Source organism: Rhinoderma darwinii, chromosome 1 (genome assembly GCF_050947455.1).
Source record: "Rhinoderma darwinii isolate aRhiDar2 chromosome 1, aRhiDar2.hap1, whole genome shotgun sequence".
Classification (NCBI taxonomy): Eukaryota; Metazoa; Chordata; class Amphibia; order Anura; family Rhinodermatidae; genus Rhinoderma; species Rhinoderma darwinii.
In genome coordinates, this window is record NC_134687.1 from 218,050,315 (window position 1) to 218,077,666 (window position 27,352).

Consider the following 27,352-nt stretch of genomic DNA (forward strand, 5'->3'; position numbering starts at 1 on the left):
CAGGAAAAATGGCTGCCCCCATTATCATGTATAGAGAAATTAAATAAAAACATCTACAATCAAAAAATAAAAACATCTTAGAAAAAGAGATTAGGTTTTGCTATCTGGTTTTAATTAGGAAAAAAAGCAACTGATACATGCCAAAAGGTGATGATTAGTGGATATGCTGCTGTTCTGGAGGAGGCAAACCACGATGCCCTGTAGCGCTGTTGATTATGCAATTCTGTCATCAGTGGAGAGAGGTGGCATGGAGTGGTGACAGAAGAGGAGATGGACCCGGCAGGTCCTGGAAGAGCCGGGTGCTGGCAAGTAAAGTGTGGAGATGCTGATACACTGTGCCACCACACTGGTAAGAGAAAAGGCCTTAGAGAAGCATATAAGGGGGTGTTTTGGCACCCAAAGAGAACCACATGAAGAGATCTGGTGATCAGAGCAGGATTGTCTTTCTGCAGGAGGGCAGTAGAAGAATAGACGCTGCAGCTTTTAAGAGTAAAAGTCTGAGGGTGACATTAGGTCTGTGCGGTACAGAGGTAGGGACTGATGTGGTGTGTAGTGCAGTAGGAGGCCAGAGTCACGGATCAGATGGTGAGCTATTAGACTACATCTATAATCTAGAACAGAGAGCGGGAAGCTGTGGTGGAGGGTGACCTGGCAGGTACAAGCGAGCAATCACTGATGCAAGTATTTTACCTTGCTGGCATGGTAGCTCTGGGGGAGACTATTAGGGCCTGTGGAGATAGTCAGCCTGGAAGTGAGGACCAATAAGGAATTAGCAGTACTGTGCTCAAACCCAGTTGAAGTCTGTAGTGGGCCTAGAAGTGGAATATAAGAGTGTCTCTGTGCAGATGAGTCTGGAAGGAAGCTACACTGCATCCGGTTGCCCCGTAGGCCTGAAACGGGGCTTGGCAATGGTAGTTTTGGAAAGGCTGGACTACAGAAGAGTCATTGGAGTAGGTGACCCTTGAGAGTAGGGTACCTGGATTTTGGAGTGACAGATTTCAATGGGAAGCTGGGGACGGTTTTCTCCCGCGAGCAGTAAAAGCGCCTCACAGGAGAAAAAGGGACATGCCCTATCTTTGGGCGTTTACGCCTCTGACCCCCCACTGACATCAAGGGGAGGCAGAGAAAGCGCATTTCGCTGCGTTTTATGCCTGTGGCGCTCAATGGTCGAGGGCAAAAAATGCAGCGAAAAACGCAGTGCAGGGAGAGGAAAAACTGCCTCAAACTTCCAAACGGAATTTTGAGGCAGAAATTCCGCCTGCAAAAAACTCTGTGTGAACATAGCCTAAGAGAGTAAACCTGGGTAAGGTCTGTAGACTTTCTGGTAGAAGCGCCTATTGGGCATGGTCAAAGGAATATTGGACTACAGTGTCCTGGAGTTAATTATATCAGGGTTAAGATTTAAGCTACTGAGCAGCAAGAGCCTGGACAAGTAAGGCCTTAAGGTGTAGAGAGGCGCTTAGGGAGAGTGCATGGAGGAATAGTGACGTCTTATGGAAAAGGCAGAAAACCAAGGTAGAAACACAGAACTGTAAGTAACATAGCCGGGGTGTGATATTTGGAAGACTGCAGGGACCTGTGGAAGAAGATGTGGAAGGAGCATGTGGAACTGTTATAGTACCGTTTAATAGATTGTACCACTTTAAATGTTGTACCCAATAAACTTGCCGTGCCTCTTAACCCCTTCCCGCAAAATCACGTACAGTTACGTGATGGGAACTGGTGTTTTAACGCATTTCCACATAACTGTACGTGAAGGAGATGGAGCTAGCTCAGGAGCTGAGCCCAGACCATCACCGCCGGGTGCCAGCTTTATGTTACAGCTGGCACCCTGATGTAACGGCCAGGACCGGAGCTAGCCTCCGATTCGGCCGATTAACCCCTCACATGCTGCGTTCAATAGAGATTGCAGAATGTGAGGAGTTTTAGCTACCGGCACCCCAGCAACGTGATCGCTGGGTTGCCGGTGGCTGCAAAGGCGATCGGAGGCCTAATACTTACCTCCCGGTCTGCCAGCAACGGAAGCCTCCTATGCCCCGCTCGGCGGCGGGGCCTAAAAGGCTTCCGGTACCATCGGCAAGATGGCGCCGGCTCAGTTTCCGGCTCAGAAGCTGAGCCGGTGTGATCAGCAGTGAGTGTCCGCTGTATGTTACAGCGGAAACCCCGATGTATCGGCAGGAACCGGAGCTAGCTCCGATTCCTGCCATTAACCCCTTCGATGCAGCGATCCAACGCTGCATCAAAGTGGTTTGTAGCAAATCGGTAGTCTGCCATGCGATGGCAAGGCTGACGAATGCTACTATAGCAACAGGAGGCCTAACAATGGCCTCCTGTCTGAAATTACGGAAGCCGAATAGGCCCCATCTGGAGTCGGAGCCTGATCGGCTTGCTGTCAGTGAACAACTGACAGTTCCAATACATTGCACTACATAGGTAGTACAATGTATTAGAACATCAAACAAACAGTTGGATCTTCAAGTCCCCTAGTGGAACTAAAGAAAAGTGTAAAAAAAAAGTGTAAAAAAAAAAAATAAGAAAAAAAGTTGAAAAAAATACCATAAAAGTTTCAAGTAATAAAATAAAAAACACAATCGCCCCCTTTTTCCCTTATCAAGTCATTTATTATTGAAAAAAATAATAAACCATACATATTTGGTATCGCTGCAACAGTAACGACCTGAACTATAAAACTATTATGTTATTTATTCCGCACAGTGAACACCGTAAAAAAAAACTAAAAAATACTGCCATCATTTCAGTTTTTTTGGGTCACTTTGTCTTCCAAAAATTGAAATAAAAAGTGATCAAAAAGTGGCATATATCCAAAAATGGTACCTATAAAAACTATAACTCGTCTCGCAAAAAACAGGCCCTCATACAGCTCCGTCCACAAAAAAATTAAAAAGTTATGGCTCTCACAACATGGTGACAGAAAAAATACATTCTCCTTACAAAAGTTATTTTATTGTGCAAAAAGTTGTAAAACATAAAAAAGTGCTATAAATTAGGTATCGCCGGAATCGGACTGACCTGCAGAATAAAGTTAATGTATAATTTATTATGCGTGGTGAACGCTATATAAAAAGAACTAAAAAAAGATGCCATGTTATTTTGTCACCTTGCCTCCGCAAAAAAACAGCCTTCATACCACTATGTCTAGGAAAAAATAAAATAAGTTAAGGCTCCAATAAGTCAGGAAAGAAAAATATCCAGTTGTGCAGCCCGAGGGGAACATTTCTTCTGTTTCAAGAGGCGAAGTATCAAGGCCCTAAAATTAGGGAACCAGGAAGGGTAGGGCCCAAACATATCTGTTGGATGCGAGGACGCCCGTATTATACCAGGACAACTCTTCCCACCAAAATTCCCCAAACTGCAAATGTGCGGAGTGTGGACCAAAAGGGGGATAAGTAAGGACATCATTTATCAGTGCGACACCTGCCTGTGCAGAAAGGATTCACAGCGTAACACACATCTATGGATTATTTTATTATTTTTTTACCTTATTATTATACCACCTCACTATGCCCCTGATATACTCTGCCCAGCCCACATATGCCCCACATTATAAACGGAAACACCAGTAATACTCCCAAAAAAAAAATACTACCAAGCAAAATCCACGCTCCAAAAGCCAAATGGCGCTACCTCCCTTCTGAACCCTACAGCGTGCCCAAACAGCAGTTTACTTCCACATATATGGCATTGCCATACCTGGGAGAACCCTTTTAACAATTTTTGGTGTGTGTGTCCCCAGTGGCACAAGCTGAGCACAACATATTTGCCACTGAAATGGCATATCTAGGGAAAAATTACAATTTTTACTTTGCACCATCCGCAGCGCAATCATTTATGGAAAAGACCTGTGTGTGAAAATGCTCACTACACCCCTTAATAAATCCCTTGAGGGGTGCAGTTGCCAAAATGGGGTCACTGGTCAGGGGTTTCTTTTATTATTTCACATCAGAGCCCCTGCAATTGTGAACCAATACTGTGTAAGTCGCCAAATTAGGTCTCAACTTCTCATGGTACTCTCTCACTCCTGAGCCCTGTCGATAGTCCAGGCAAAAGATTAGGGCCACATGTAGGGTGTTTCTAAAACCGGGAAACACAGCATAATAATTAGAGAGCTGTATTGTTATGGTGGCGCAAGCTGGGCACCACATATTGGCATATCTATGGAAAAAATCCCATTTTCACTCTGCAACATCGTGTGCACACCAATTTCTGCCAAACACCTGCGGGGTTAATATGCTCACTACACCCCTAGGTGAATACCTTGAGGGCTTTTGTTTTCAAAATGGGGTCACTTCTGGGGGGTTTCCATTGTTTTGGTCCCACAGGGACTTTGCAAATGCAATATAGCGCCCAGAAACCAATCCAGCAAAATCTGTACTCCAAAAGCAAATGGCACTCCCTCCCTTCTGAGCCCTAGTGTGTGCACAAAAAGCCGTTTATGACCACATATGGGGTATTGCCGTACTCGGGAGAAATTGCTTTACAAGTGTTGGGGGTTCTTTTTTTCCTTTATTTATTGAGAAAATAAAAAATTTTGAGCTAAATCTACGTCTTATTGAAGATAAAGGATTTTTTTTAATTTTCACTGCCCAATTCTAATATAATCTTGGAAACACCTGTAGGGTCAAAATGCTCACTACAGCCCTAGATGGATTCTTCAAGGGGTCTAGTTTCCTAAATTAAGTAACTTATTTGGCGTTTTCCCTGTTTTGGTTCCTCAGGGGCTTTGCAAATGTGACATGGCCTCCGCAAACCATTCCTGCTAAATTTGAGCTCCAAAAGCCAAAGGGCGCTCTTTCTCTTCTAAGCCCAGATGTGTCCACACAGCCGTTTATGACCGTATGTAGGGTATTGTTTTACTCGGAAGAAATTGCTTTACAAATGTTGCAGTGCTTTTTCTCCTTTAGTCCTTGTGGAAATTAGAAAAAATTAGCTAAACCTAAAAATTTTTTGAAAGAATGGAGATTTTCATTTTCACGGCCTACTTCCAATAATTTCTGCAAAAAACCTGTTGGGTCAAAATGCTCATTATACCCCTAGATAATTTCCTCATGGGGTTTAGTTTCCAAAATGGGGTCACTTGTGGGGGTCTCCACTGTTTTTGCACCGCAAGTGCCCTTCAAACCTGACATGGTGCCTAAAATATTTTCTAATAAAAAGGAGGTCCCAAAATCCTCTAGGTGCTCCTTTGATTCTGAGGCCGGTGCTTCAGTCCATTAGCACACTAGAGCCACATGTGGGATATTTCTAAAAACTGCAGAATCTGGGCAATAGATATTGGGTTGCATTTCTCTGGTAAAACTTTCTGTGTTACAAAAAAAATAGATTAAAAATGAATTTCTGCAATATAAAATTTGAACATTTCACCTCTACTTTGCTTTAATTCCTGTGAAACGTCTAAAGGGTTAAGAAACTTTTTAAATGCTGTTTTGAATACTCTGAGGGGTGAAGTTTTTTAAATGTGGTGACTTATTGGGGGTTTCTAATATATAAGGCCCTAAAAGTCGCTTCACAACTGAACCGGCTCCTGTAAAAATAGCCGTTTGAAATTTTCTTGAAAATGTGAGAAATTGCTGCTAAAGTTCTAAGCCTTGTAATATCCTAAAAAAATAAAAGGATGTTCAAAAAACAATGCCAATCTAAAGTAGACATATGGGGGATGTTAATTAGCAACAATTTTGTGTGGTATTACTATCTGTCTTACAAGCAGATACCTTTAAATTTTGAAAAATGCTAATTTTTGCAAAATTTTGGTATTTTTCACAATTAAATACTGACTGTATCGAGCAAATTTTGCCAGTAACATAAAATCCAATGCGTCACAAGAAAACAATCTCAGAATCGCTTGGATAGGTAAAAGCATTCTGAAGTTATTACCACATAAAGTGAAACATGTCAGATTTGAAAAATGAGGCTCTCTCCTGAAGGTCAAAAGTGGCCAAAGAGGGAAGGGGTTAAAGAGAAAGTAATTAAATGTCAATGTCAATGTCAATTACATGTCAATGTAATAACAGTTGTGTATTAAGTAAAGAAAGTTGTTCGACTGTAGCGTCCACGGCCGCGGACCGCCGTTCCTACTCACCCCTCGGTGGCCGCGGTAATGGATCTGTGAGTGCTGGCCAGCATCTCCTTCCTAGGATACGCCAGCACTCACTTCCGCTCCCTGGGTCCCAGTCTTAAAGGGCCAGTGCGCGCACATGAACTTTATTACAAATCAGCCCCAATCTCTCGGGAGTATTAAAGGGGTCCTCCCCTTTCACTCCCTGCCTGAGTGTTGTTAGTAATTCCCATGTTAGTCTTTGCAAATGGTCCCTCTGTGTTATCCTGTTCCCAAGTGTTTCTGTGCCCTGCTCCCTGTTCCTGTATCCTGTGCTGTGTTGGTTCCCGAGCCCTGTCTAGTGTTGGAGTCGTGTCTTGCTGCACCTACTGTCGTCCCCCACGTCTGGCACAACCTGATGCACCTGCTGTCATCCGCCACGTCTGGTGCAGGCCTGCTGCACCTGCTCTCATCCGCCACGTCTGACACAACCTGCTGCACCTGCTGTCGTCTGCCACGTCTGGCGCAATATGCTGCACCTGCTGTCAGCTGCCACATCTGGCGCATCCTGCTGTACCTGCTGTAATCCGGCACAACCTGCTGCAGCTACTATCATCCGCCACGTCTGGTACAACCTGCTGCACCTACTGTTGTCCGCCACGTCTGCCGCAACCTGCTGCACCTACTGTCATCCGTCACGTATAGCGCAACCTGCCACATCCATTCCCATCTGTGTGAATGCCTCTGCCACTGTCTGGACTATTCAGGTACCCTTGTGCTGTATTTTGTATTGATTGGGTGCTCTGTTGGATCTCTGGACTATTAAAGGGGTCCTCCCCTTTCACTCCCTGCCTGAGTGTTGTTAGTAATTCCCATGTTAGTCTTTGTAAATGATCCCTCTGTGTTATCCCGTTCCCAAGTGTTTCCGTGCCCTGCTACCTGTTCCTGTATCCTATGCTGTGTTGGTTCCCGAGCCCTGTCTAGTGTTGGAATCGTGTCCTGCTGCACCTACTGTCGTCCCCCACGTCTGGCGCAACCTGCTGCACCTGCTGTCATCTGCCATTTCTGGTGCAGCCTGCTGCACCTGCTGTCATCCGCCACAGCCTGCTGTACCTGCTGTCATCTGGCACGTCTGGCGCAACCTACTGCACCTACTGTTTTCCGCCACGTCTGGCGCAACCTGCTGCACCTACTGTCATCCCTCACGTCTGGCGCAACCTGCCACATCCAGTCCCATCCGTGCTAAGGCCTCTGCCACTGTCTGGACTATTCACGTAATCTTGTTCTGGATTTTGTATTGATTGGGTGCTCTGTTTGGCAGCTGCCTCCCCGCTACAGCGGTGCTGCCTAGTCAGTCCACGTACCCACAGACCGTGACATCAACGGTCTCCTGTTCTGCGATTGAGTTTCTTGAATGGGTCACCACTCGAGAACGTGAAGTTGCAGCCACTGCAGGAGAAATGTAGTAATCCATGGCGACCATTCAGACATATTTATTACCCGGTGGGCCTAAATTCATCAGAGCAAGAGATGTTGCTTGTTAGCACACCTCCACTCTTGCTCATAGTGGGTGTTCCCAAGCAGAATTTGTCCTCTAAGACATCCATTTACTTTGACATGGCATATGGACAAGGGTTGTCCTGATGGGACAACACTTTTAAGACCTTGAAGGGTTATTCCCATCATAGACATAAATGTCTGATAGGTGCCAGAGGTGGGACCCGCACCTATCTCCAGAATCCCCCAAGCCCAGTCTTGCCAGCCCGTAGACCGCCACTTCCAGGCCGAGAATGAATAAAGAGCTAGCCACACATGCACGCCTTTATCAGTTTATTTCTATGCTACTTTTGGAAAGAGCTGAGCATGCCGGCGACCACCTCAAAAGGCAGGAACCGTCATAAATGTCTATTATGGGTATACCACTTCAAGCTCTATTAGGACCAGGGGGATCCTGTTTAGCTTGAACTAAATAGAATATGATTACTATAAATATTTTTTTAGCTAATTAAATATTTAAAGGGGTTGTATGAGATTGGAAAAAATATGGACATTTTTATTTAGAAACAGTGCCATTCTTGTCCACAGGCTGTGTCTGGTATAGCAGCTTAGTACTGGTCATATAAATGGGGTTGATCCAGCTAATTGATCACAGTGGCACTGTTTCTGGAAGAAGGCAGCAGTGTTTTTCTAACCTCATACAACACTACTTTATAAAGTTAAAAACTCACCTTTCTTGAAATTGCTTCAGACAAGCCTCTTTATTTTTCAATTCCCCTTTCAAAAAAGTGAGTTGATCTTCCGCCTGTAACATATAGAAAAGTAGATACTTTAATGTTGAAGAAATTAAAACCAGTTCAATCATACAGATTTGGACTAAAATATACCTCCCAAAAATTCGGATGATTAACAATAATCTGTCAACAGTTTTGGGAAAAGCAGGATGGGGAAAGCAGATGTGGTGTTTTACTGAGAAATTTATATTTTATTGTCCCTGGCTCTGTGATCGCAAGTGCTCCCTCTGATCTGAGTGATGGCTCCATAGAGCTGTCACTCAGAACACAGGGGAGAGGCTGCCAGTGTTCAGTGCAGAGAACCCGGAGCACAAATCATAAAGCAGCCACCTCCATGGCAATTGTGTAGTGGCGCCAGGGACATTAAAACATCGATTTTTCTGTCATGCAACCTGCATGAATAACACCACAGGTATAGTTGTGCTTCTCTTATCGACCTGTAAATAGCGCTATAAGCAGTTTTGAGGGCTCAAAACTGCTGACAGATTCCCTTTAAAGAAAGACAAATAGGTCACAAACATTATGGTTTTAACGTGTGTTTTTTTTAACAATGGATTCCAAAAAGGTAAGAAGGATTAAGTAATTAACGCCCTACCTCTAATCACTAATACTGTGCAGGTATTTGCAAAACTCTAAATAAAGAAGCTCTTAGTGTTAGCAACTCTGTAACTATTTCCTTATTACTATTACCTTAGACAGGGCAGCATGATTAGGCTGACAGATTTGTTCACATCACAATTGCAGACTATGCTGTTCTGTACTGAGGAATACAGTAAAAAGAAAAAAAAAACTTTTTGTTTTTACATTGGGAACCTATTGGCAACGTTTGCCACTGTTTTCCTATAGAGTGGCATTCGTCACAGCCTTTCGTCTGAGGTATATATTGGGAAATCCTCCGGATGTATATCTCTGACAGAAGATTAAATATGACATGATCTGTATTGGTCAAATAGTAGATCATTATAGTAGATCATAATAGTAGTGGTCAAATAGTAGATCAAAATGTCCTCAGACCAGGAACCAGTAGTTCTTGATGTTAGGCCACCAAGCTGTTTTCCAGCTGGCTTCTACACAGATGTGATGAAAAAATGGCCTCCACATAGGTTCACTGTCACCACCCTTTTCTAGTGAAATGCGCATTGTCATTAAGTTTGACCAGCGCACATACACCCTAGTGCAGAGGTCAGAAACCTTCGACACTCCAGCTGTTGTGAAATTACAATTTCCAGCATGCCTTCACAGCCAAAGGCTTTATTATTCCATGCATATTTATTTATATTTAGCGGTTTAGGTTACATTGGCGTTCGCAGTGTGCGGTCGCCATTTTCTTGTGTGCTGTATAACTGTGGCTTAAGCGCAGTAAGTAACTAGAAGTAGCTGCTATCGCTATTATGAAGAACTGGGACAACTGAAATAGGGGCATGCAAAAAATTAGCAGCAGCATACCTCTCACTGGTCCCCTAGTGCACGGGTCCCCAATTACCAGGCAACGGACCAGTACCGGGCCGTCGATCATTTGGTACCGGGCTGCACAGAAAGAATAAGAACGTTTTAATTTATATTTCCATTTTATTGACTATCGCAGTCTGCAGGGTGTTTTATTTGGAAAAATTATCACTTCCATCTGTGCGTCTTTTGCGTACTCAGTCGCAGTTTTTTTCCATGCACCAATAAATACTATTTTATTTGATATTTTTTATTTTACAGAGTATATATTCCATTAGTGGGACTGTCCTTATGAGATTTAGATCTTATGGAGAACAAGAAAGCTGCTTCAAACAAGCTGTTTCATTATTCAAGCCCAGGACTGGACTTAATTACCTTTATTCAGTGTATAATGTATTTTCTTATATATCGAATTGTCCCAGTGTTATCCTTTATTCAACAGTGTTATATCACATTTGCTTGTTGTATCCTTCGATCCGATAATGCTCTCCACCCTGAGTGTCGTCGTTTCTGGTTTCTCTTTTAGGGGATACCTTGTTGCATTATGCTATTTGTAGCTATGTTCCCCTTTTTATTATTTTTCTGTGTTTATTGAACATAATGTTTAGATGAATGAACCGCTTTTATTATACATATATTCTGTATATTTATATATATTTTTCTTTTTATATATATATATATATATATATATATATATATATATATATATGTTTTGTACATTTTCGTTTTATTTTTTATTTATTTTTTAATTTTAATTTTTATTATTTTTATTATTTATTATATTTTCTTTTTAATTATTTTTGGTCACTTATTTAATTATATATGAATTATATTACTTAATATTATATTTGTTTTATATATATATCTTCTTGTTATACGGTATAAAATATTTTTGGGAATATATAGATATATTATTCATATATTTGTATGTATTTATTTATTATACAATGTATATTTTTTATGTATTATTTTTATATCATGTAATATATATTCTTTCACTTTGTTATTCACATTTATATATTATATATATATTCTTTTTGATGTGTCACTATACATTTAGTTAAATGTACTTTATCACGATTAAATTCTTTTGAGCAACACTGTTTTTCACGTTTTTTGTTTTGGTGTCACTTTTTCACTTTATAGTATTTCATTTTGCACGTGTTGTCACTTTCATTATTTACTTTATTATAAAAAAAAATATTTCTTTCACTTCACATCACATCACTTTAGTTCACAGCACTTTCCAATGATATATCTGTATTTCGCTTGTATATATTAGTTTTTTTGAGATGCATACACATATATGTTTATTATTATTATTATTATTATTATTGAATTGCTTAGGGTACTACCATTCTACTCAAATTCCCCTGATTTCATACCAGCCCCACTTAATGGTAGTTTCCATTACACATTTTGTCTTTACCCTGGTTGTCTTGGCTGTGGTATGTGCACAGACGCTAGACTGCGCATGCGCTGTGGGACTCGCATCCGGTAGTACCGCTTAGCGTCGGCGTTGTCATGGTGACTCATGTCTGAGGTCATCATGCTGCGCCTTGTCATTCTGACGTGCGGCATGTCTTGTGATGCGAGTGTCTCTCGGCTAGCTATTCGAGCGCCGATTTGCGTTCGTCACAGGTGAGCATAACCATCATACATTCCTATATAAACCCATAGAATTTTAATGTATGTATTCTCCTGACGAAGCCGGCATGTTGAGGCGCTTTTTCATCCAGTTCCTGAGGTTGCTGTCTCCACTCCCCACTATGTCTCAGGGTATGTGCTTACTTTCATTTCTGAATTATTGATTACTTCTGACGATTATTTCAGTCTACATTTTTGGCTTTTTTGCCTGCATTGTTTGTCAGGACATTCCATGTTATTCATTGTGTATTCAGCTAGCACTTCTACCATTCATATGTGGGCATAGTATTCTACGTAGTATATACCATTCATTTATTTACTTTGCTGAGGGTAATGTGAGTGGATTCCGGCCACCTACGGTTGGTTGTCTCTGTTTGTCACTGGTCTTTTACATCTGACCTCATTGTCTTTTTCTCCGTATATGGTCCATCCTTTTAATCCGTATTATGTCATTGTCATTATATTTAATAAAGATTTTCTACTTTTGCATATACTTTTGCATATCATTTTCTCAGGGGCTATGTTCCCTTATGGTTCGCATTTAGGTTGTCTACCAATAAATAGTAGACTGGATATTAGGAACACACTTCAGGTGTCACTGTTTCCCATCACCCCTACATGGGACTGTCTCGTTGCAGGGAAACAAGCTCAGTGCTCTCACTGATTCTGCATTATGACGAGTTGTCACATTTGCATTATAAATGCAATAAATAATTTAAGTATGTAATATGCACTTTATTATGTTTTGTTGCGCGTAATCCCCCTCCCCCCCGTGTCCGTGGAAAGATTGTCTTGAATGAAACTGGTCCGTGGTGCAAAAAAGTTTGGGGACCTCTGCACTAGTGGATTGCCTAACTCAGGCTCCACAAAATATTCTCCCATATTGTAAATTGTCTGTCCTGGTATATACTTTGGATCGTGGGTACATCATTCGTTTTTCCTTTGTATATAAAACAAATAAAGCATGATTCAGGTTCTTCAGTCGAAGGTATACGTTGGGAGGACTCTGACATATACGTCCAACGGAAGGTTGCAACGTATTCCACTGTTTAGGCATATAATGGGATACCTCACCCGAGCCCTGAAGCACTGTGCCCGGGAAAGATCCAGACTTCACTGTCCATATATGGACAGTGATGTCAAGAGTTTTGCAATGTCGGAATCCCCGACCAGGGCATTGGAAGTGCTCTGACTGGGCACTCCAGCACTGGAGTTGTCACTGATGTCACTGTCCGTATATCGACAGTGATGTCAGGAGCATTATAATTCCAGAGTTCCCGGCCAGAAACATCTGAAGCCCTGTGGCCAGGGGCTCCAGACATCACCCGCACTGCAGCCCTATATCCCTTACAAGCAAGGGCTAGTTACATCACTGGGACTACCCCAGGAAAGCTCCAGTAATGTAGCTTCCAGAGTAGACATAGCCGGGCACTCACGCTGCTTTGAAAGCAGCCAGGAACTCAGACTGTAAGGGCACGTTCACACGTGGCGGAATTGCTCTGGAATTTAGTTATTAGTTATCTTCGTGCAGACATTGCGGAAAACTCCGCTGCGGACCATAGGCTGCGGTGCAGAATTTGGTGTCCGCAGCATACACTGTCTGTTGCGGACTTGATGCGTACTTGTGGCGGAATTTCTCCATTGACTTCAACGCAGATTATGTGCGCCATTGATGCGGAGAGTGTCTGCAGAATTCCGTTATGTGTGAACATGCCCTAAGGGCATGACCAGACGTGGCGTACTTCTTCCGCCACTGTTGCGGCTCTGCCTAAAATGGGCATTAAATTGATGCGGACTAGCCGTTGCGTATTCAGGTGAAGAGTGCTTCCCTTCTCTCTATCAGTGCAGGATAGAGAAAAGGGGCAGCCCTTTCCCTAGTAAAAGAAATTCATACTTACCCGGCCGTTGTCTTGGTGACGCGTCCCTCCTTCAACATCCAGCCCGACCTCCCTGGATGACGCGGCAGTCCATGTGACCGCTGCAGCCTGTGATTGGCTGCAGCCGTCACTTGGACTGAAACGGCATCCTGGGAGGCCGGACTGGAGGAAGAAGCAGGGAGTTCTCGGTAAGTAGGAACTTCTATTTTTTTTACAGGTTGATGTATATTGTGATCGGAAGTCACTGTCCAGGGTGCTGAAACAGTTACTGCCTATCGTTTAACTCTTTCAGCACCCTGGACAGTGACTATCTCCTGACGTCGCCTAGCAACGCTCCCGTAATGACGGGTGCACACACGTAGTCACCCGTAATTACGGGAGCCCCATTGACTTCTATGGGCCTGCCCGTGATTACGGGCGTTTTTACGTTAGTGTGCATGGGGCCTCAGTAGAAATACATAGGTCCTGCCAGAATGAAGAAATGTCATGTTCGTAAAACAAATACGCTACGCAACACACATAACATCTACCCACTTCATTGCGGAATTTTGACTCTCCATTGAAGTCAATGGAAAAATTCCGCAATTAGTCCGTAACAAGTCCGCTATACGTCCGCAACAGCCAGTGTATGCTGCGGACACCAAATTCCGCACCGCAGCCTATGGTCCGCAGCGGAGTTTTCCGCAACGTGTAAACTAACCTAACTAAAAAGCTGTGGAAAGCAATGGAGAAACGTGTACGCTGCGGATTTCCGCAGCGGACTGTTCACAGCGGAATTCCAGAGCAATTCTGCCACATCTGGTCATGCCCTAAAGGTTTTGCGGTCGCGGGGGATAAGGCCGCTGGGCGGGCAGGGCATTTTCTGCTGCATCGGGAAGCTCAAGGGGTAACTTTCCATATAAAGACAGTTAAGTCACTGGAACTTTCTGATGCATACATTTAACGGAGGCGACCAGTTGCACTACAGATACCTAGTTTAGGTGAGCTACTTTATTCTTATTTCAGTGCTTTTCCAATTGTATGGCTACTAGTATTTACCTCCCAGTGGTTTAGCAGTCACTTAAAGTTTCACACCATATTTTCTGATTACACTTAGATTACCTTCTACTATTGGTTTATGTTTCGTGCATCATAGTAATGTTCCATCTACTCTTTATTGATAGTATGGTGTAAATCTGTTTCTAATATAGTATTATTAATTTATTGATATTTATATAGTCACTACTTACTAATATACTTTGTTATATCCTTGTAGCTCTATACCTAATTGTTACTGCTGTCAGGTGTACAGCTTTGTGTGCAGACTGTTTTTTTATTATTATTATTGATCTATCACTTATTTTTATTTAATTTTTGTATATTTTAATGTATTTAATGAAAATAAATTCTAATGAGTAAATGCAGTGTCTACTATTTATGGTTTCATGACTCCTCTTGGGTCTAATTTTGGTTAAAATATTTGAGCAGAGTAGTAACCACGTTCTGTTTTATTTTTGGGACTATATATATATATATATATATATATATATATATATATATGAGTATACGTTTAACGGAGGCCTGTGACAGATGCCATACATATGCTCATGTTAAATAAATGTATACTGCATGGTATACTTTTTTTTTTTTTCCGGGTATACCATGCAGTATACATGCAGTATACCTTCAAAAATAAAGGTTTACTCACGTAAAACTACCTGACAGAGGCCAAAAGGAAACTATTATAATTGAGTCCTATGGACACATTTAGCGTGTACGTCAGGAGTTTTCCTGGCATACATGCTAAACGTAGGGCCAAAACTAAATGTGAAGTAGGCCTTATAGGAAAAAAATGAAACAAAAAAAAGTTGACTTACAGGTTCGATTTTTCCTTTGAGAAAAGACGCCTCTTCAGAAAGCTCCTGTAATATTTGGACCACAATTATTCCAAGGTTGCTAAGATCAAAGTTGCCTTCTGCTTTCTTATTAGACTTTTCATTGTAAATTAAAATGGCTTTTTGGATATCCTGGAGTATTTGATTCTGTTTCTGTAATTTCTCTTTCAAAAGTTCTGTGTAAACACGCGCTTGTTTCAGCATCTCCTCCTGAATCACATTAGTGTTCTCCAGTTCTTGCACTTTGACATCTAGTTTATTTCCTTTTTCTTGGGTAATTGAACCTTTTAGACTGCATTAAACATTTATAAATTAGTCGAAAAACAACAACAACAATGAAATAATTTAAAAAAATGTATCAAAGTATTTTGCAGTAGAGAAAAAAATATTTTTCAATTTCTTTTAGGGGGTAAAATACCTATTGTGTAGTAAGGTGACAACTGAGAATAAAATGTGCTCAGAATTTTATATAGTTACATAAGTATGGTCTAGTACAGGAGTACACAACTGGCGGACTGTCAACTGCCCGGAACCCAGAGAGAAACAGTGTTACATTTAAGCTGCGCAGCTTTCGGACTCATCCCACTCAGACAGGAGGAACACTACTCATCTTCAACTGACCAATTGAATAAACAGTTAAAGGGGGTTTCCAGACACTAAAAATTGATTGCCTATCCCCAGGATAGGCCATCAATAGCTAATGGGTCGGGGTCCGACTTTCGGGACCCCCGCCGATTAGCTGTTTCATGCGAGCGATGCTTCCCCTTTATTTCTTCTTGCACACTGTGAATCTTCGACTCGCATTTAGCGTCGATTCACAGGTATTGCAGCCTTTTCTCCCATTCACTCCAATGGGAGAAAAGGTTTGATTGCAATTGTTGTTGACAATCAATAATCACATGGTTGGTGAAATGTTTTTTAATAATTTACATAACAAAAGTTATGTTTTAGTAGGATTTTTGATTCAGTGATACTGTATACAAATGCTATTATACAGTGATTGCGACCTCTATGATCCCGCCCTTCCTAAGAACACAGGGACCAAGATGCCTCTGGCTTATTCTCTTCAGAGTGGAGCTCCAAGTCATCTGCTGTGTAGGGATTTGCAGTACAGCTTAATTTCAGTGAATAGGGCATTGTTAAAAATGTATAAATCGGCCGCATCGCTTAACTATAGCTGTGTTCGTCCATTCATTCTGAGGAGTAAAAACCGAAGTGAACAGTATTTGAATGTACCATATCCTCTTCTCTTTATCAACCTTTATGTGCTCTGACCCCCCCCTTCACCTTAGCCCCCCTGTCCATATCTCCTTGTTTTCTCTCTTCCTGCTACTTGATTCACCTTGTTTGTGATTTAAAACGCTGATGCTATTCCATTCCAATAAAATGTATAAAATAAAATGTAACAAGATGTAAAAATAAATAAAATTGCAAATGATATACTTATATTTGTTATCTCCATATTCATAATAAGTAATTTAATAAAAAAACACATGCATGATGATACGTTTTTGAAGAAAAAAACAAGACCTTACACGGCTACATTGATAAAAACAATACACTCCTCAACATTGAAATTGCAACACTAAGAAGGAAAAGTTTTGGAATTGTGGAAATCACAGGATCGATTGACATGTTAATGATATGCAAATGATAAAAAAAAATGAAAACAAAATATCCCAATCATCTTTATTTATTCAGTATCGAGTATGAGCGCCACACACATAAATACACTAGCTTACACGCCTTGGTATACTATCAATGAGGTTATTAATGGTTGTCTGAGGAATGTTATGCCACGCTGAATGCACTTGGGCAGGCAAATCTTCAGTCCGGAGACACTTCAGGCCATGGTAGCACGTTTAGGCCACACAGGCTGCTCACAGTCGCATGAGTAACATGAGGCATGGCGTTGTCCTGTTGAAAATCAGCTTCTGGGAAACTTTGGAGAAATGGCCGTACCACTGGTTCCATGACCAAATCAATGTAACGCTATGCGCTGTTAGTGTACCTGAAATGAAGACTAGAGGGGTCAGACTACCGTACATTATGTCATCCCACACCATAATCCTGGGGGTAGGACCGGCAGGCGTTCCTTTGTGAAGGGCTCTTCATGGTGTTGCCCACTTGGACTCCAAAACAATCTCCGGCTATCATACCATCCAAGACAAAAGCGGGACTCATCACTGAATCCATTCCAGCCTCCATTGCCGTTTTGCTGTGCACCAGGATAGCCTTTTGAGAGTGGTGGCATGTGGTCAATGAAACACTTGCAGCTGTCTGGCTAATAGCCCAATGTCATGCAAACGTCTTCTGATGGTTAGTGTCGACACTGGTTGCCGCCCTAGGCTTGGGATGTGACGTCCAATTTCACTTGCAGTACAGAATGAATCCCTACGCGCCATTCTTCCAATCTGAGGATCCGTCCGTGCAGAGGTTCGCCTCCACGCACCCCTTGCTCTCTTTCTTGTTTGTTGTTGTTCTCCCAACCTCTGAGACACGCAACGTTGAACAGTGCTGACAACCCGCCCTAGGCACATAGCAATCTGCTGGAGTGATAAACCAAGGTTTATCAGTGCAAGGATTCTGTCCCTCTCAGTTTGCGACAAGTGATGATAACTGCCACGTCGACAAACATCACACAATCACACAATCATCCCACACCACTTGATCCGATTTTTGAGATTTCATGTGGCTAAAAAAACTTTGCCATCAATCTGGCTTTTATGCCCCTCCCACATGCCGCAGATTGGGGCTAGATGCTTGAAAATGTGATCATTTGCAGATCTTAGCGACACCTGCTTCTTCCTCGATTTGCATAACCTTACGGCTTGCCCTTCTTTATGTTGGAATTTCAATGTTGAGGAGTGTAAAAAAAGAAAACTATGTCCAACGAAATTCTGGTGGGATGGGAAGGGGCGAACATAAGACAAATTAGATGCCTACAACAAAAAAAAATTACTTTTCTGGATTTTTTATTTTACGTTAGTGTGACTGTTAGGGTATGTTCACACGGCTTATTTTCGGGCGTTTTTTGGCCCATAAACGCTCGAAAAATGGCTGAAAAATCAGAAGCAAAACACCTCCAAACATCTGCCCATTGATTTCAACGGAAAAAACGTTGTTCTGTTCCGACGGGCCGTTTTTTTACGCGGCCGCGAAAAAGAAGTGCAGGTCACTTCTTGGGACGTTTTTGGAGCAGTTTTTAATAGACTCTATTGAAAACAGCTTCAAAAACGGCCGTAAAAAACGCAGCGAAAAATGCAGCGAAAAACGCGAGTGGCTTAAAAAACTTCTGAAAATTCCCTTGAAAACAGCTCTGTATTTTCAGACGTTTTTGAGTTTGTGTGTGAACATACCCTTAGGGCAAAGCCCCACGTGGCGGAATTGCTCTGGAATTCCGCTGCGGACACTCCGCAGCGTTAATCCGCAGCGGACCCGTTTCCCCATTGCCTTCCACTTCTTTTTAGTAGGCTTCGTTTAGACGAGGCAGAAAATTCCGCTGTGGAGCATAGGCTGCGGTGCGGAATTTGGTGTCCACAGCATACAATGGATGTTGCGGACCTGTGGCGGACTGGTTGCGGACTCATTGCGGAAGTTCTACATTGACTTCAATGGAGATTCTAAATTCCGCAATGAAGTCCGTAGATGTCATGTACATGTTATGTGTGCTGCGGATGCGTATTGGTTTTTTAACATGACATTTCTTCATTCTGGCTGGACCTATGTATTTCTAGGTCTACAGCCAGAGGAAGTCAATGCGGCTCCCATAATTACGGGTGACTATGTGTGTGCACCCATAATTACGGGTGACTATGTGTGTGCACCCGTAATTATGGGAGCGTTGCTAGGCGACGTCAGTAAATAGTCACTGTCCAGGGTGCTGAAAGAGTTAAACGATAGGCAGTAACTGTTTCAGCACCCTGGACAGTGACTACTGATCACAATATACATCAACCTGTAAAAAAAATAGAAGTTCATACTTACCGAGAACTCCCTGCTTCTTTCTCCAGTCCGGCTTCCCAGGATGACGTTTCAGTCTAAGTGACGGCTGCAGCCAATCACAGGCTGCAGCGGTCACATGGACTGCCGCGTCATCAAGGGAGGTCGGGCTAGCTGGCGAAAGAGGGACGCGTCACCAAGACAACGGCCGGTAAGTATGAAATTCTTTTACTTTCACTAGGGAAAGTGCTGTCCCTTCTCTCTATCAGTGCAGGATAGAGAGAAGGGACAGCACTTTCCCTAGTACTTTCCCCTCAATACGCAAGGGCCAGTCCGCATCAATTTACTGCACATTTTGGGCACATCCGCCACAGAATCTGCAACGCAGATTCTGTGCGGCATTGATGCGGATAGTTGCGGAAGAAAACCGCCATGTGGGGCCATGCCCTTAGAGGTTAACTTGATCAGGAGTTTTGGGGCTTTGTTAAAAGGTTTTGTCCACAATGAGAAAATCATCCTATTCACTTCAATTAAGCTGAATTACAGTACCACACACAATCTGTGGACAGGTGTGGCACTGTTTTTGAAGTAAGCACCTATGTTCTTCTAATCCTGGACAACTCCTTTAAGGCTACCCTAATTTTGATAAAACATGTTAGAAATTACATTGCACAAGTATAGTTATAAAAATCATGCTAAAAATGTTAAGCATCTAAAGCTCACCTCGTGTCCAACTCTGTTGTTCTCTCTCTCATCAGTTCCTGAATCTTCAAATGTACTTCACTAGTTGACTGCCTTACATGAGGTTTTTGCAGGCCTTCATAGTGGTTGATCTAAGAGAAACAGAAAATGTTATGTATGAGCTTAGTCTGACTACACAACCTCCAGTGGCGCACCTAACTTAGAGGCAGACCACGCAATTATTATGGGGCCCGTGGTGAGAGGGGGCCTGGCACTGAACATCTTCTCCTGTTTCCTGACATGCTGTACAGTCAGAGTGATTTCCAGTAGCCACAACTAGAGGGAACTCACTGAATAGAGATTTTCATGGCTTCCATGGAGTTCATAAGTAGCTTTGTTAATCCATATGAAGTGAGATCCCCCTAGTGGCAGCTGCAGTCAGCCAGAGTTTTATCATTTAATATAACTTTGTGAAGGGATTTTGAGCTTTGTGTGAAAAATGGAGCTCCAACCCCTGTAAATATATGTAACAAAATGATCATGAACATTAAAGTTGATAAAAAGTTGTACGTTTGTCGCAGCACTCGGTAGGGGGAGAGAAGGGGGCCCACACTGATTCTAGGGCCCACACTGATTTTTGCTATGGGACCCTATAATTTCTGTTTATGCCCCTGACAACCTCCCTACATGATTGTAACTCAATATCTTCAATTCAGCTTTTTTGACTGAAAAATAATAAAGTATGGCTCTCAGAATATGGTGACACAAAAAATAAATAATTAAAAAAAAAGTGATTTTATTGTGCAACTGCTGCAAAACATAAAAAAAATCATATACATATGGTATCTCCGTAATCGTATTGACCCGCAGAATAAAGTAAAATTTTTTATTTATAGCCCATGGTGAACACTGTAAAAGAGAAATAAAAAACATTGTCAGAATTGCTTGTTTTTGGTCACCTCTAGTGCCAAAAAATTAAATAAATAGTGATCAAAATTGTACCAATGAAAACGACAGATTCTCGCAACAAATATGCCCTCACACAGCTCCAGCGGACAAAAAATAAAAAAGTTATGGCTCAGAATATGGCAATGCAATATGTGCAGTGTTCCAAAAGCAAATAAGATCAGGCACCATTTATCAGTGCTACACCGGCCACACATATATGGACTATTACTTATTTACCGCATTATTATACCCTCTTATTATGCCCTGATGTACTCCGCACAGCTTACATATGCCCCCACATTATTAACTGAAATACCAGTAAAACCCCAAACAGAACTACTATCAAGCAAAATCTGCGCTCCTAAAGCCAAATGGCGCTCCCTCCCTACAGCGTGCCTAAAAAGCAGTTTACGTCCACAGATATGGCATCACCATACACGGGAAAACCCGCTTAACATTTTGTGCGGCATTTGTCTTCAGTGGCAAAAACTGGGCAAAACATACTGTGCACTAAGTTGGCATATCAGCAGAAAATTGCAATTTTCACTTTGCACCATCCACTGTGCATTAATTTCTAATGAAAAAACACCCGTGGGGTCAAAATGCTCACTACACCCCTTAAAATGCCTTAAGGGTGTAGTTTCCAAAATAGGGGTTACTTCTTGGGGGTTTGTTTTACTATTTGACCTCAGAGCACTGCAATTGTGGGCCAATGGTGTGAAAATCACCAAAACAGGCCTCAAATGCGCATGGTGCTCTTCACTTTTGAGCCCTGTCTTGTCCAGGCAAATGATAAACGCCTTGAGGGGTCACTTCTTGGGGGCTTTCACTGTACTCTGGTACCTCTGGGTTTTGCAAATGCAACATGGCACCCAGAAACCAATCCAGAAAAATCTGAATGCCAAATAGCACTCCTGCCTTTCTGAGCCGTGATGTGTGTCAAACAGCAGTTTATAAACACATATGGAGTATTGCCGTATTCGGGAGAGATTGCTTTTTAAATGTTGGAGTGCTTTTTCTCCTTTATTCCTTGTAAAAAATTGAAATTTCCATGTTTTAGCAGAAAATATGTAAGTTTTAATTTCACAGCATAATTCCACTAAATTCCGCAAAAAAACCTCTGGGGTCAAAATGCTCACTTTACCCCTCGATAATTTCCTTCAGGGGTGTAGTTTTCCAAATGTCCAAACAGCAGTTTATTGCCACATATGGCGTATTACCGTGCTCAGAAGAGTTTTCTTTACAAATGTTGCGGTGCTTTTTCTCCTTTATCTATTGTGAAAGTGTAAAAATCGGAGCTAAACCTACATTTTATTAGAAAAAACATACATTTTCATTTTCACTGCCTAATTCCACTAAATTCAGCAAAAAACCTGTGGAGTCTAAATGCTCACTATACCCCTCGATAAATTCCTTCAGGGGTGTAGTTTCCCAAATGGGGTCACTTTTTAGTGGTTTTCACTGATTTGGTCCCGCAGGGGCTTTGCAATTGAAACATTGCGCCACAAACCATTCCAGAAAAATTTGAGCTCCAAAAACCAAATAGAGATTCTTCCCTTCTAAGCCCTGCCGTGGGTCCAAACAGCAGTTTATTGTCACATATGGCCTATTGCCGTTCTCAGAAGAGTTTGCTCTAGAAATGTTGGGGTGCTTTTTCTCCTTTATCTATTGTGAAAGTGTAAAAATCTGAGCTAAACCTACATTTTATTAGAAAAAACATAGGTTTTCATTTTCACAGCCTAATTCCACTAAATTCAGCAAAAAACCTGTGGGGTCTTAATGCTCACTATACCCCTCGATAAATTCCTTCAGGGGTGTAGTTTCCCAAATGGGGTCACTTTTGGGGCTTTCCACTGTTTTGGTCCATCAGGTGCTTTGCAAATGCGACATGACACCCGAAAACCATTCCAGCAAAACTTGAGCTCCAAAAGCCATATGGTGCTCTTTCCCTTCTGAGCCCCGCCGTGTGTCCAAACAGCAGTTTATTACCACATATGAGGTATTGCCCTAATCGGGAGAAATTGCTTTTCAAATGATGGTGTGCATTTTCTCGTTTATGCCTTGTAAAAATGTTAAATTTCTACATTTTATTGGAAAAAGTTTAGATTTTAATTTTTATGTCCTAATTCTACTAAATTCAGCAAAAAAACATGTTGGGTCAAAATGCTCACTATACCCCTTTATAAATTCCTTGAGGGGTGTAGTTTACCAAATGGTGTCTTTTTTGGGGGTGTTTCAAATGTTTTGGCACCACAAGACCACTTCAAACCTGATATGGTGGCTAAAATATATTCTAATAAAAAGGAGGCCCCAAAATCCACTAGTTGCTCCTTTGCTTCTGAGGTCTGTGTTTCAGTCCATTACCACACTAGGGCCACATGTGGGATATTTATAAAAACTGCGGAATATGGGCAATAAATATTGAGTTGTGTTTCTCTGGTAAATCCTCCTGTGTTAGAGAAAAAAATTGAATTAAAACATATTTTCTGCAAAAAAAATTTCATTTGTAAATTTCACCTCCACTTTGCTTTAATTGCTGTGAAACACCAAAAGGCTGAAGCAACTTTCTAAATGCTGTTTTGAATACTTTGAGGGGTGAAGACTTTAAAATGGGGTGATTTATTGGGGTTTTTCAATATATAAGATCCTCAAAGCCACTTCAGAACTCAACTGATCCATTAAAAAAAAAGGCTTTTGACATTTTCTTGAAAATGTGAGCAATTGCTTCTATTCTTATAAGCCTTGTAACATCCTGGAAAAATAAAAGAATGTTCAAAAAACGATGTCAACATAAAGTAGACATATGGGATATGTGAACTAGTAACTATTTTGTGTCATATTACAATCTGTTTTACAAGTGGATACATTTAAATTCCGAAAAAGACTATTTTTTTGCAAATGATCTCTAAAAATTTTTTTTCACAAATAAGCATAAAGTGGCCTGGTACATTAGGCGAAAACAAGCTGTGTACTTAAGGCATACCTCCCAACCGTCTCGGATCCGGCGGGACAGTCCCGGTTTCTCACCACTGTCCCGCCATCCCGGGCGGTTAGAAAAATGTACCGCTGGGCGCTGCATCAAAACAGCTGATCGCTGCTGACTGCAGCAGCGATTAGAAGAAGGCAGGGGGCTGTGTGTGGCGCTATGTACAGGGGGCTGTGTGTGGAGCTATGTACAGGGGGGCTGTATCTGGTGCTATGTACAGGGGGGCTGTATCTGGAGCTATGTACAGGGGGGCTGTGTGTGGCGCTATCTACAGGGGGGCTGTATCTGGTGCTATGTACAGGGGGGCTGTGTGTGGAGCTATGTACAGGGGGGCTGTATCTGGCGCTGTGTACAGGGGGCTGTGTGTGGCGCTATGTACAGGGGGCTGTGTGTGGCGCTATCTACAGGGGGGCTGTGTGTTGCGCTATCTACAGGGGGCTGTGTCTGGAGCTATCTACAGGGGGGCTGTGTGTGGAGCTATCTACTGGGGGCTGTGTGTGGTGGTATATACAGGGGGGCTGTGTGTGGAGCTATCTACAGGGGGGCTATGTGTGGAGCTATCTACAGGGGGGCTGTGTGTGGCGCTATGTACAGGGGGGCTGTGTGCGGAGCTATCTACAGGAAGCTGTGTGTGGAGCTATCTACAGGGGGGCTGTATCTGGCGCTATCTACAGGGGGGCTGTATCTGGCGCTATCTACAGGGGGGCTGTGTGTGGAGCTATCTACAGGGGACTGTGTGTGGAGCTATCTACAGGGGGGCTGTTTGTGGAGCTATGTACAGGGGGGCTGTATCTGGCGCTATGTACAAGGGGGCTGTCTGTGGCGCTATGTACAGGGCGGCTGTGTGTGGCGCTATCTACAGGGGGGCTGTGTGTGGCACTATCTACAGGGGGCTGTGTCTGGAGCTATCTACAGGGGGGCTGTATCTGGAGCTATCTAAAGGGCGGCTGTTTGTGGAGCTATCTACTGGGGGCTGTATGTGGCGCTATGTACAGGGGGGTTGTGTGTGGAGCTATCTACAGGGGGGCTGTGTGTGGAGCTATCTACAGGGGGGCTGTTTGTGGAGCTATGCACAGGGGGGCTGTGTGTGGAGCGATCTACAGGGGAGCTCTGGTGGATGATTTTTCCATTGACCGGTAGCAGAGTTACACAACTGGAAAAAAAAAATCCCCATCATGTAACTCTGCTATCTGTCAATTGAAAAGTCATCAACCACAGGGTCTCCCTCTTGACTTTCATTGTTCTCAGCCTTTTGGTTTGTCCTGCAGCTGCTGCCGCCGTGATGAGCAGATGTTATACCCAAGATAGGAAAAGTAACATAAAGACGACATAACCTGAAATATAATATCTGTGATATCCAGACAGTCTAGAGATCCGCAGTGAGAATGTGCGCTTCTTATTTGCAGAAGGATCTGGCAGTGATTTGATGTGTTTATGCGGGATATTGGGCGTGGTTAGGGGCGTGGCTTAAAATGTCCCTCTTTACCGAATTCAAAAGTTGGGAGGCATGCTTAAGGGGTTAATCCTTTTTTCCTGTAACACAGCCGTGCAGAGGACCAGCCGTGTAGAGGTTGAGCCGTGCGGTGTCCAGAGGTCCAGCCAGTCAGAGGTCCAGAGGTCCAGCCGTGCAGAGGTTCAGCCGTGCGGTGTCCAGAGGTCCAGCCGTGCAGAAGTCCAGCCGTGCGGTGTCCAGAGGTTCAGCCGTGCAGAGGTTCAGCCGTGCAGAGGTCCAGCCGTGCAGAGGTCTAGCCGTGCGGTGTCCAGAGGTCCAGCTGTGCAGAAGTCCAGCCGTGCGGTGTCCAGAGGTTCAGCTGTGCAGAGGTCCAGCCGTGCAGAGGTACAGCCGTGCGGTGTCCAGAGGTCCAGCCGTGCAGAGGTCCAGCCGTGCAGAGGTCAACCCGTGCGGTGTCCAGAGGTTCAGCCGTGCAGAGGGCCAACCGTGCAGAGGTCCAGCAGTGCGGTGTCCAGAGGTTCAGCCATACAGAGGTCCAGCCGTGCAGAGGTCCAGCCGTGCAAAGGTCCAGCCGTGCAGATGTCCAGCTGCGCGGTGTCCAGAGGTCCAGCCGTGCAGAGGTCCAGCCGTGCAGAAGTCCAGCCATGCAGAGGTCCAGCCGTGCAGAGGTCAACCCGTGCGGTGTCCAGAGGTTCAGCCATGCAGAGGTCCAGCCATGCGGTGTGCAGAGGTCCAGCCGTACAGAGGTCCAGCCGTGCGGTGTCCAGAGGTCCAGCCGTGCAGAGGTCCAGCCGTGCAGAGGTCCAGCCGTGCAGAGGTCAACCCGTGCGGTGTCCAGAGGTTCAGCCGTGCAGAGGGCCAGCCGTGCAGAGGTCCAGCAGTGCGGTGTCCAGAGGTTCAGCCGTGCAGAGGTCCAGCCGTGCGGTGTGCAGAGGTCCAGCCGTGCGGTGTCCAGAGGTTCAGCCGTGCAGAGGTCCAGCTGTGCAGAGGTCCAGCCATAGAGGTCCAGCCGTGCGGTGTCCAGAGGTTCAGCCGTGCAGAGGTCCAGCAGTGCGGTGTCCAGAGGTTCAGGCGTGCAGAGGTCCAGCCGTGCGGTGTCCAGAGGTCCAGCTGTGCAGAAGTCCAGCCGTGCGGTGTCCAGAGGTTCAGCCGTGAGGAGGGCCAGCTGGGCAGAGGTCCAGCCGTGCGGTGTCCAGAGGTCCAGCTGTGCAGAGGTCCAGCCGTGCCGAGGTACGGCCGTGCAGAGGTGTAGCAGCCAGACCTGGAAGCAGCCACAAGGACGAGGGAGAAGACGCTGAGGAGCACAGGTACTGGACTTGTTTTTCCCCTGGGCGAGGACAAGTAAGCTTAAATCCCGTAGTCGTGCACCAGAGACTTTTCCACACGGGGAAGACAAAACAGACATTGAGCCGCGCACTTTCATGTCCCAACCTCCCGCCCATCGCTACCTCATGCCTCGGTTCCGGCACCCATTTATGAAGACATGTGTTACCTGCTGTCAATGTTTTATCCCAAGGAAGAGATCCGATTCTATTTGTCTACAGTAAAAAAAAGTTAATCCAACATCGGTGTCATAGTCATTGTCCACTACTACAGCACTCACCTACAACCTTTCTCCAGCTACACTCTCCAGGCAGAGGGAATTTACTACATCTACCAAGATTCTAAGAGATAATAACATTTCATACAAATGGCGATACCCTGTGAAACTAATACTAACGAGGAATGGTTTCACTCACGCCATCTCTAAGGCTGGGTTCACACGACCTATTTTCAGGCGTAAACGAGGTGTATTATGCCTCGATTTACGCCTGAAAATACGGCTCCAATACGTCGGCAAACATCTGCCCATTCATTTGACAGCCGACGACCTGTAATTTACGCGTCATCATTTGACAGCTGTCAAACGACGACGCGTAAAATGACTGCCTCGTCAAAGAAGCGCAGGACACTTCTTTGGACGTAATTTGAGATGTTTTTCATTGAATTCAATGAAGAACAGCTCTAAATCACGGCCGTCAATGACGCCTCGCAAAATGCGAGGACGAGCAATTACGTCTGAAATTACGGAGCTGTTTTCTCCTGAAAACAGCTCTGTATTTTCAGACGTAAATGCAGTTTACGTGTGCACCTACCCTTATCCTAAAGATGCTGC

General features: G+C 43.6%; 1 protein-coding gene across 2 annotated transcripts in view; it reads right to left on the reverse strand.

The window, feature by feature from the left end:
* The window catches only part of CCDC158 (coiled-coil domain containing 158), a 193,773-nt gene that overhangs the window by 116,738 nt on the left and 49,683 nt on the right, over positions 1-27,352 (reverse strand). For both annotated transcript variants that reach the window (XM_075849847.1, XM_075849848.1), the window contains exons 5-7: positions 19,853-19,962; positions 15,170-15,479; positions 8,281-8,354 (exon numbers count right to left, since the gene is read on the reverse strand). In XM_075849847.1, the coding sequence (XP_075705962.1) occupies positions 8,281-8,354; positions 15,170-15,479; positions 19,853-19,962 (494 nt within the window). The remainder of the gene's footprint in view (positions 1-8,280; positions 8,355-15,169; positions 15,480-19,852; positions 19,963-27,352) is intronic.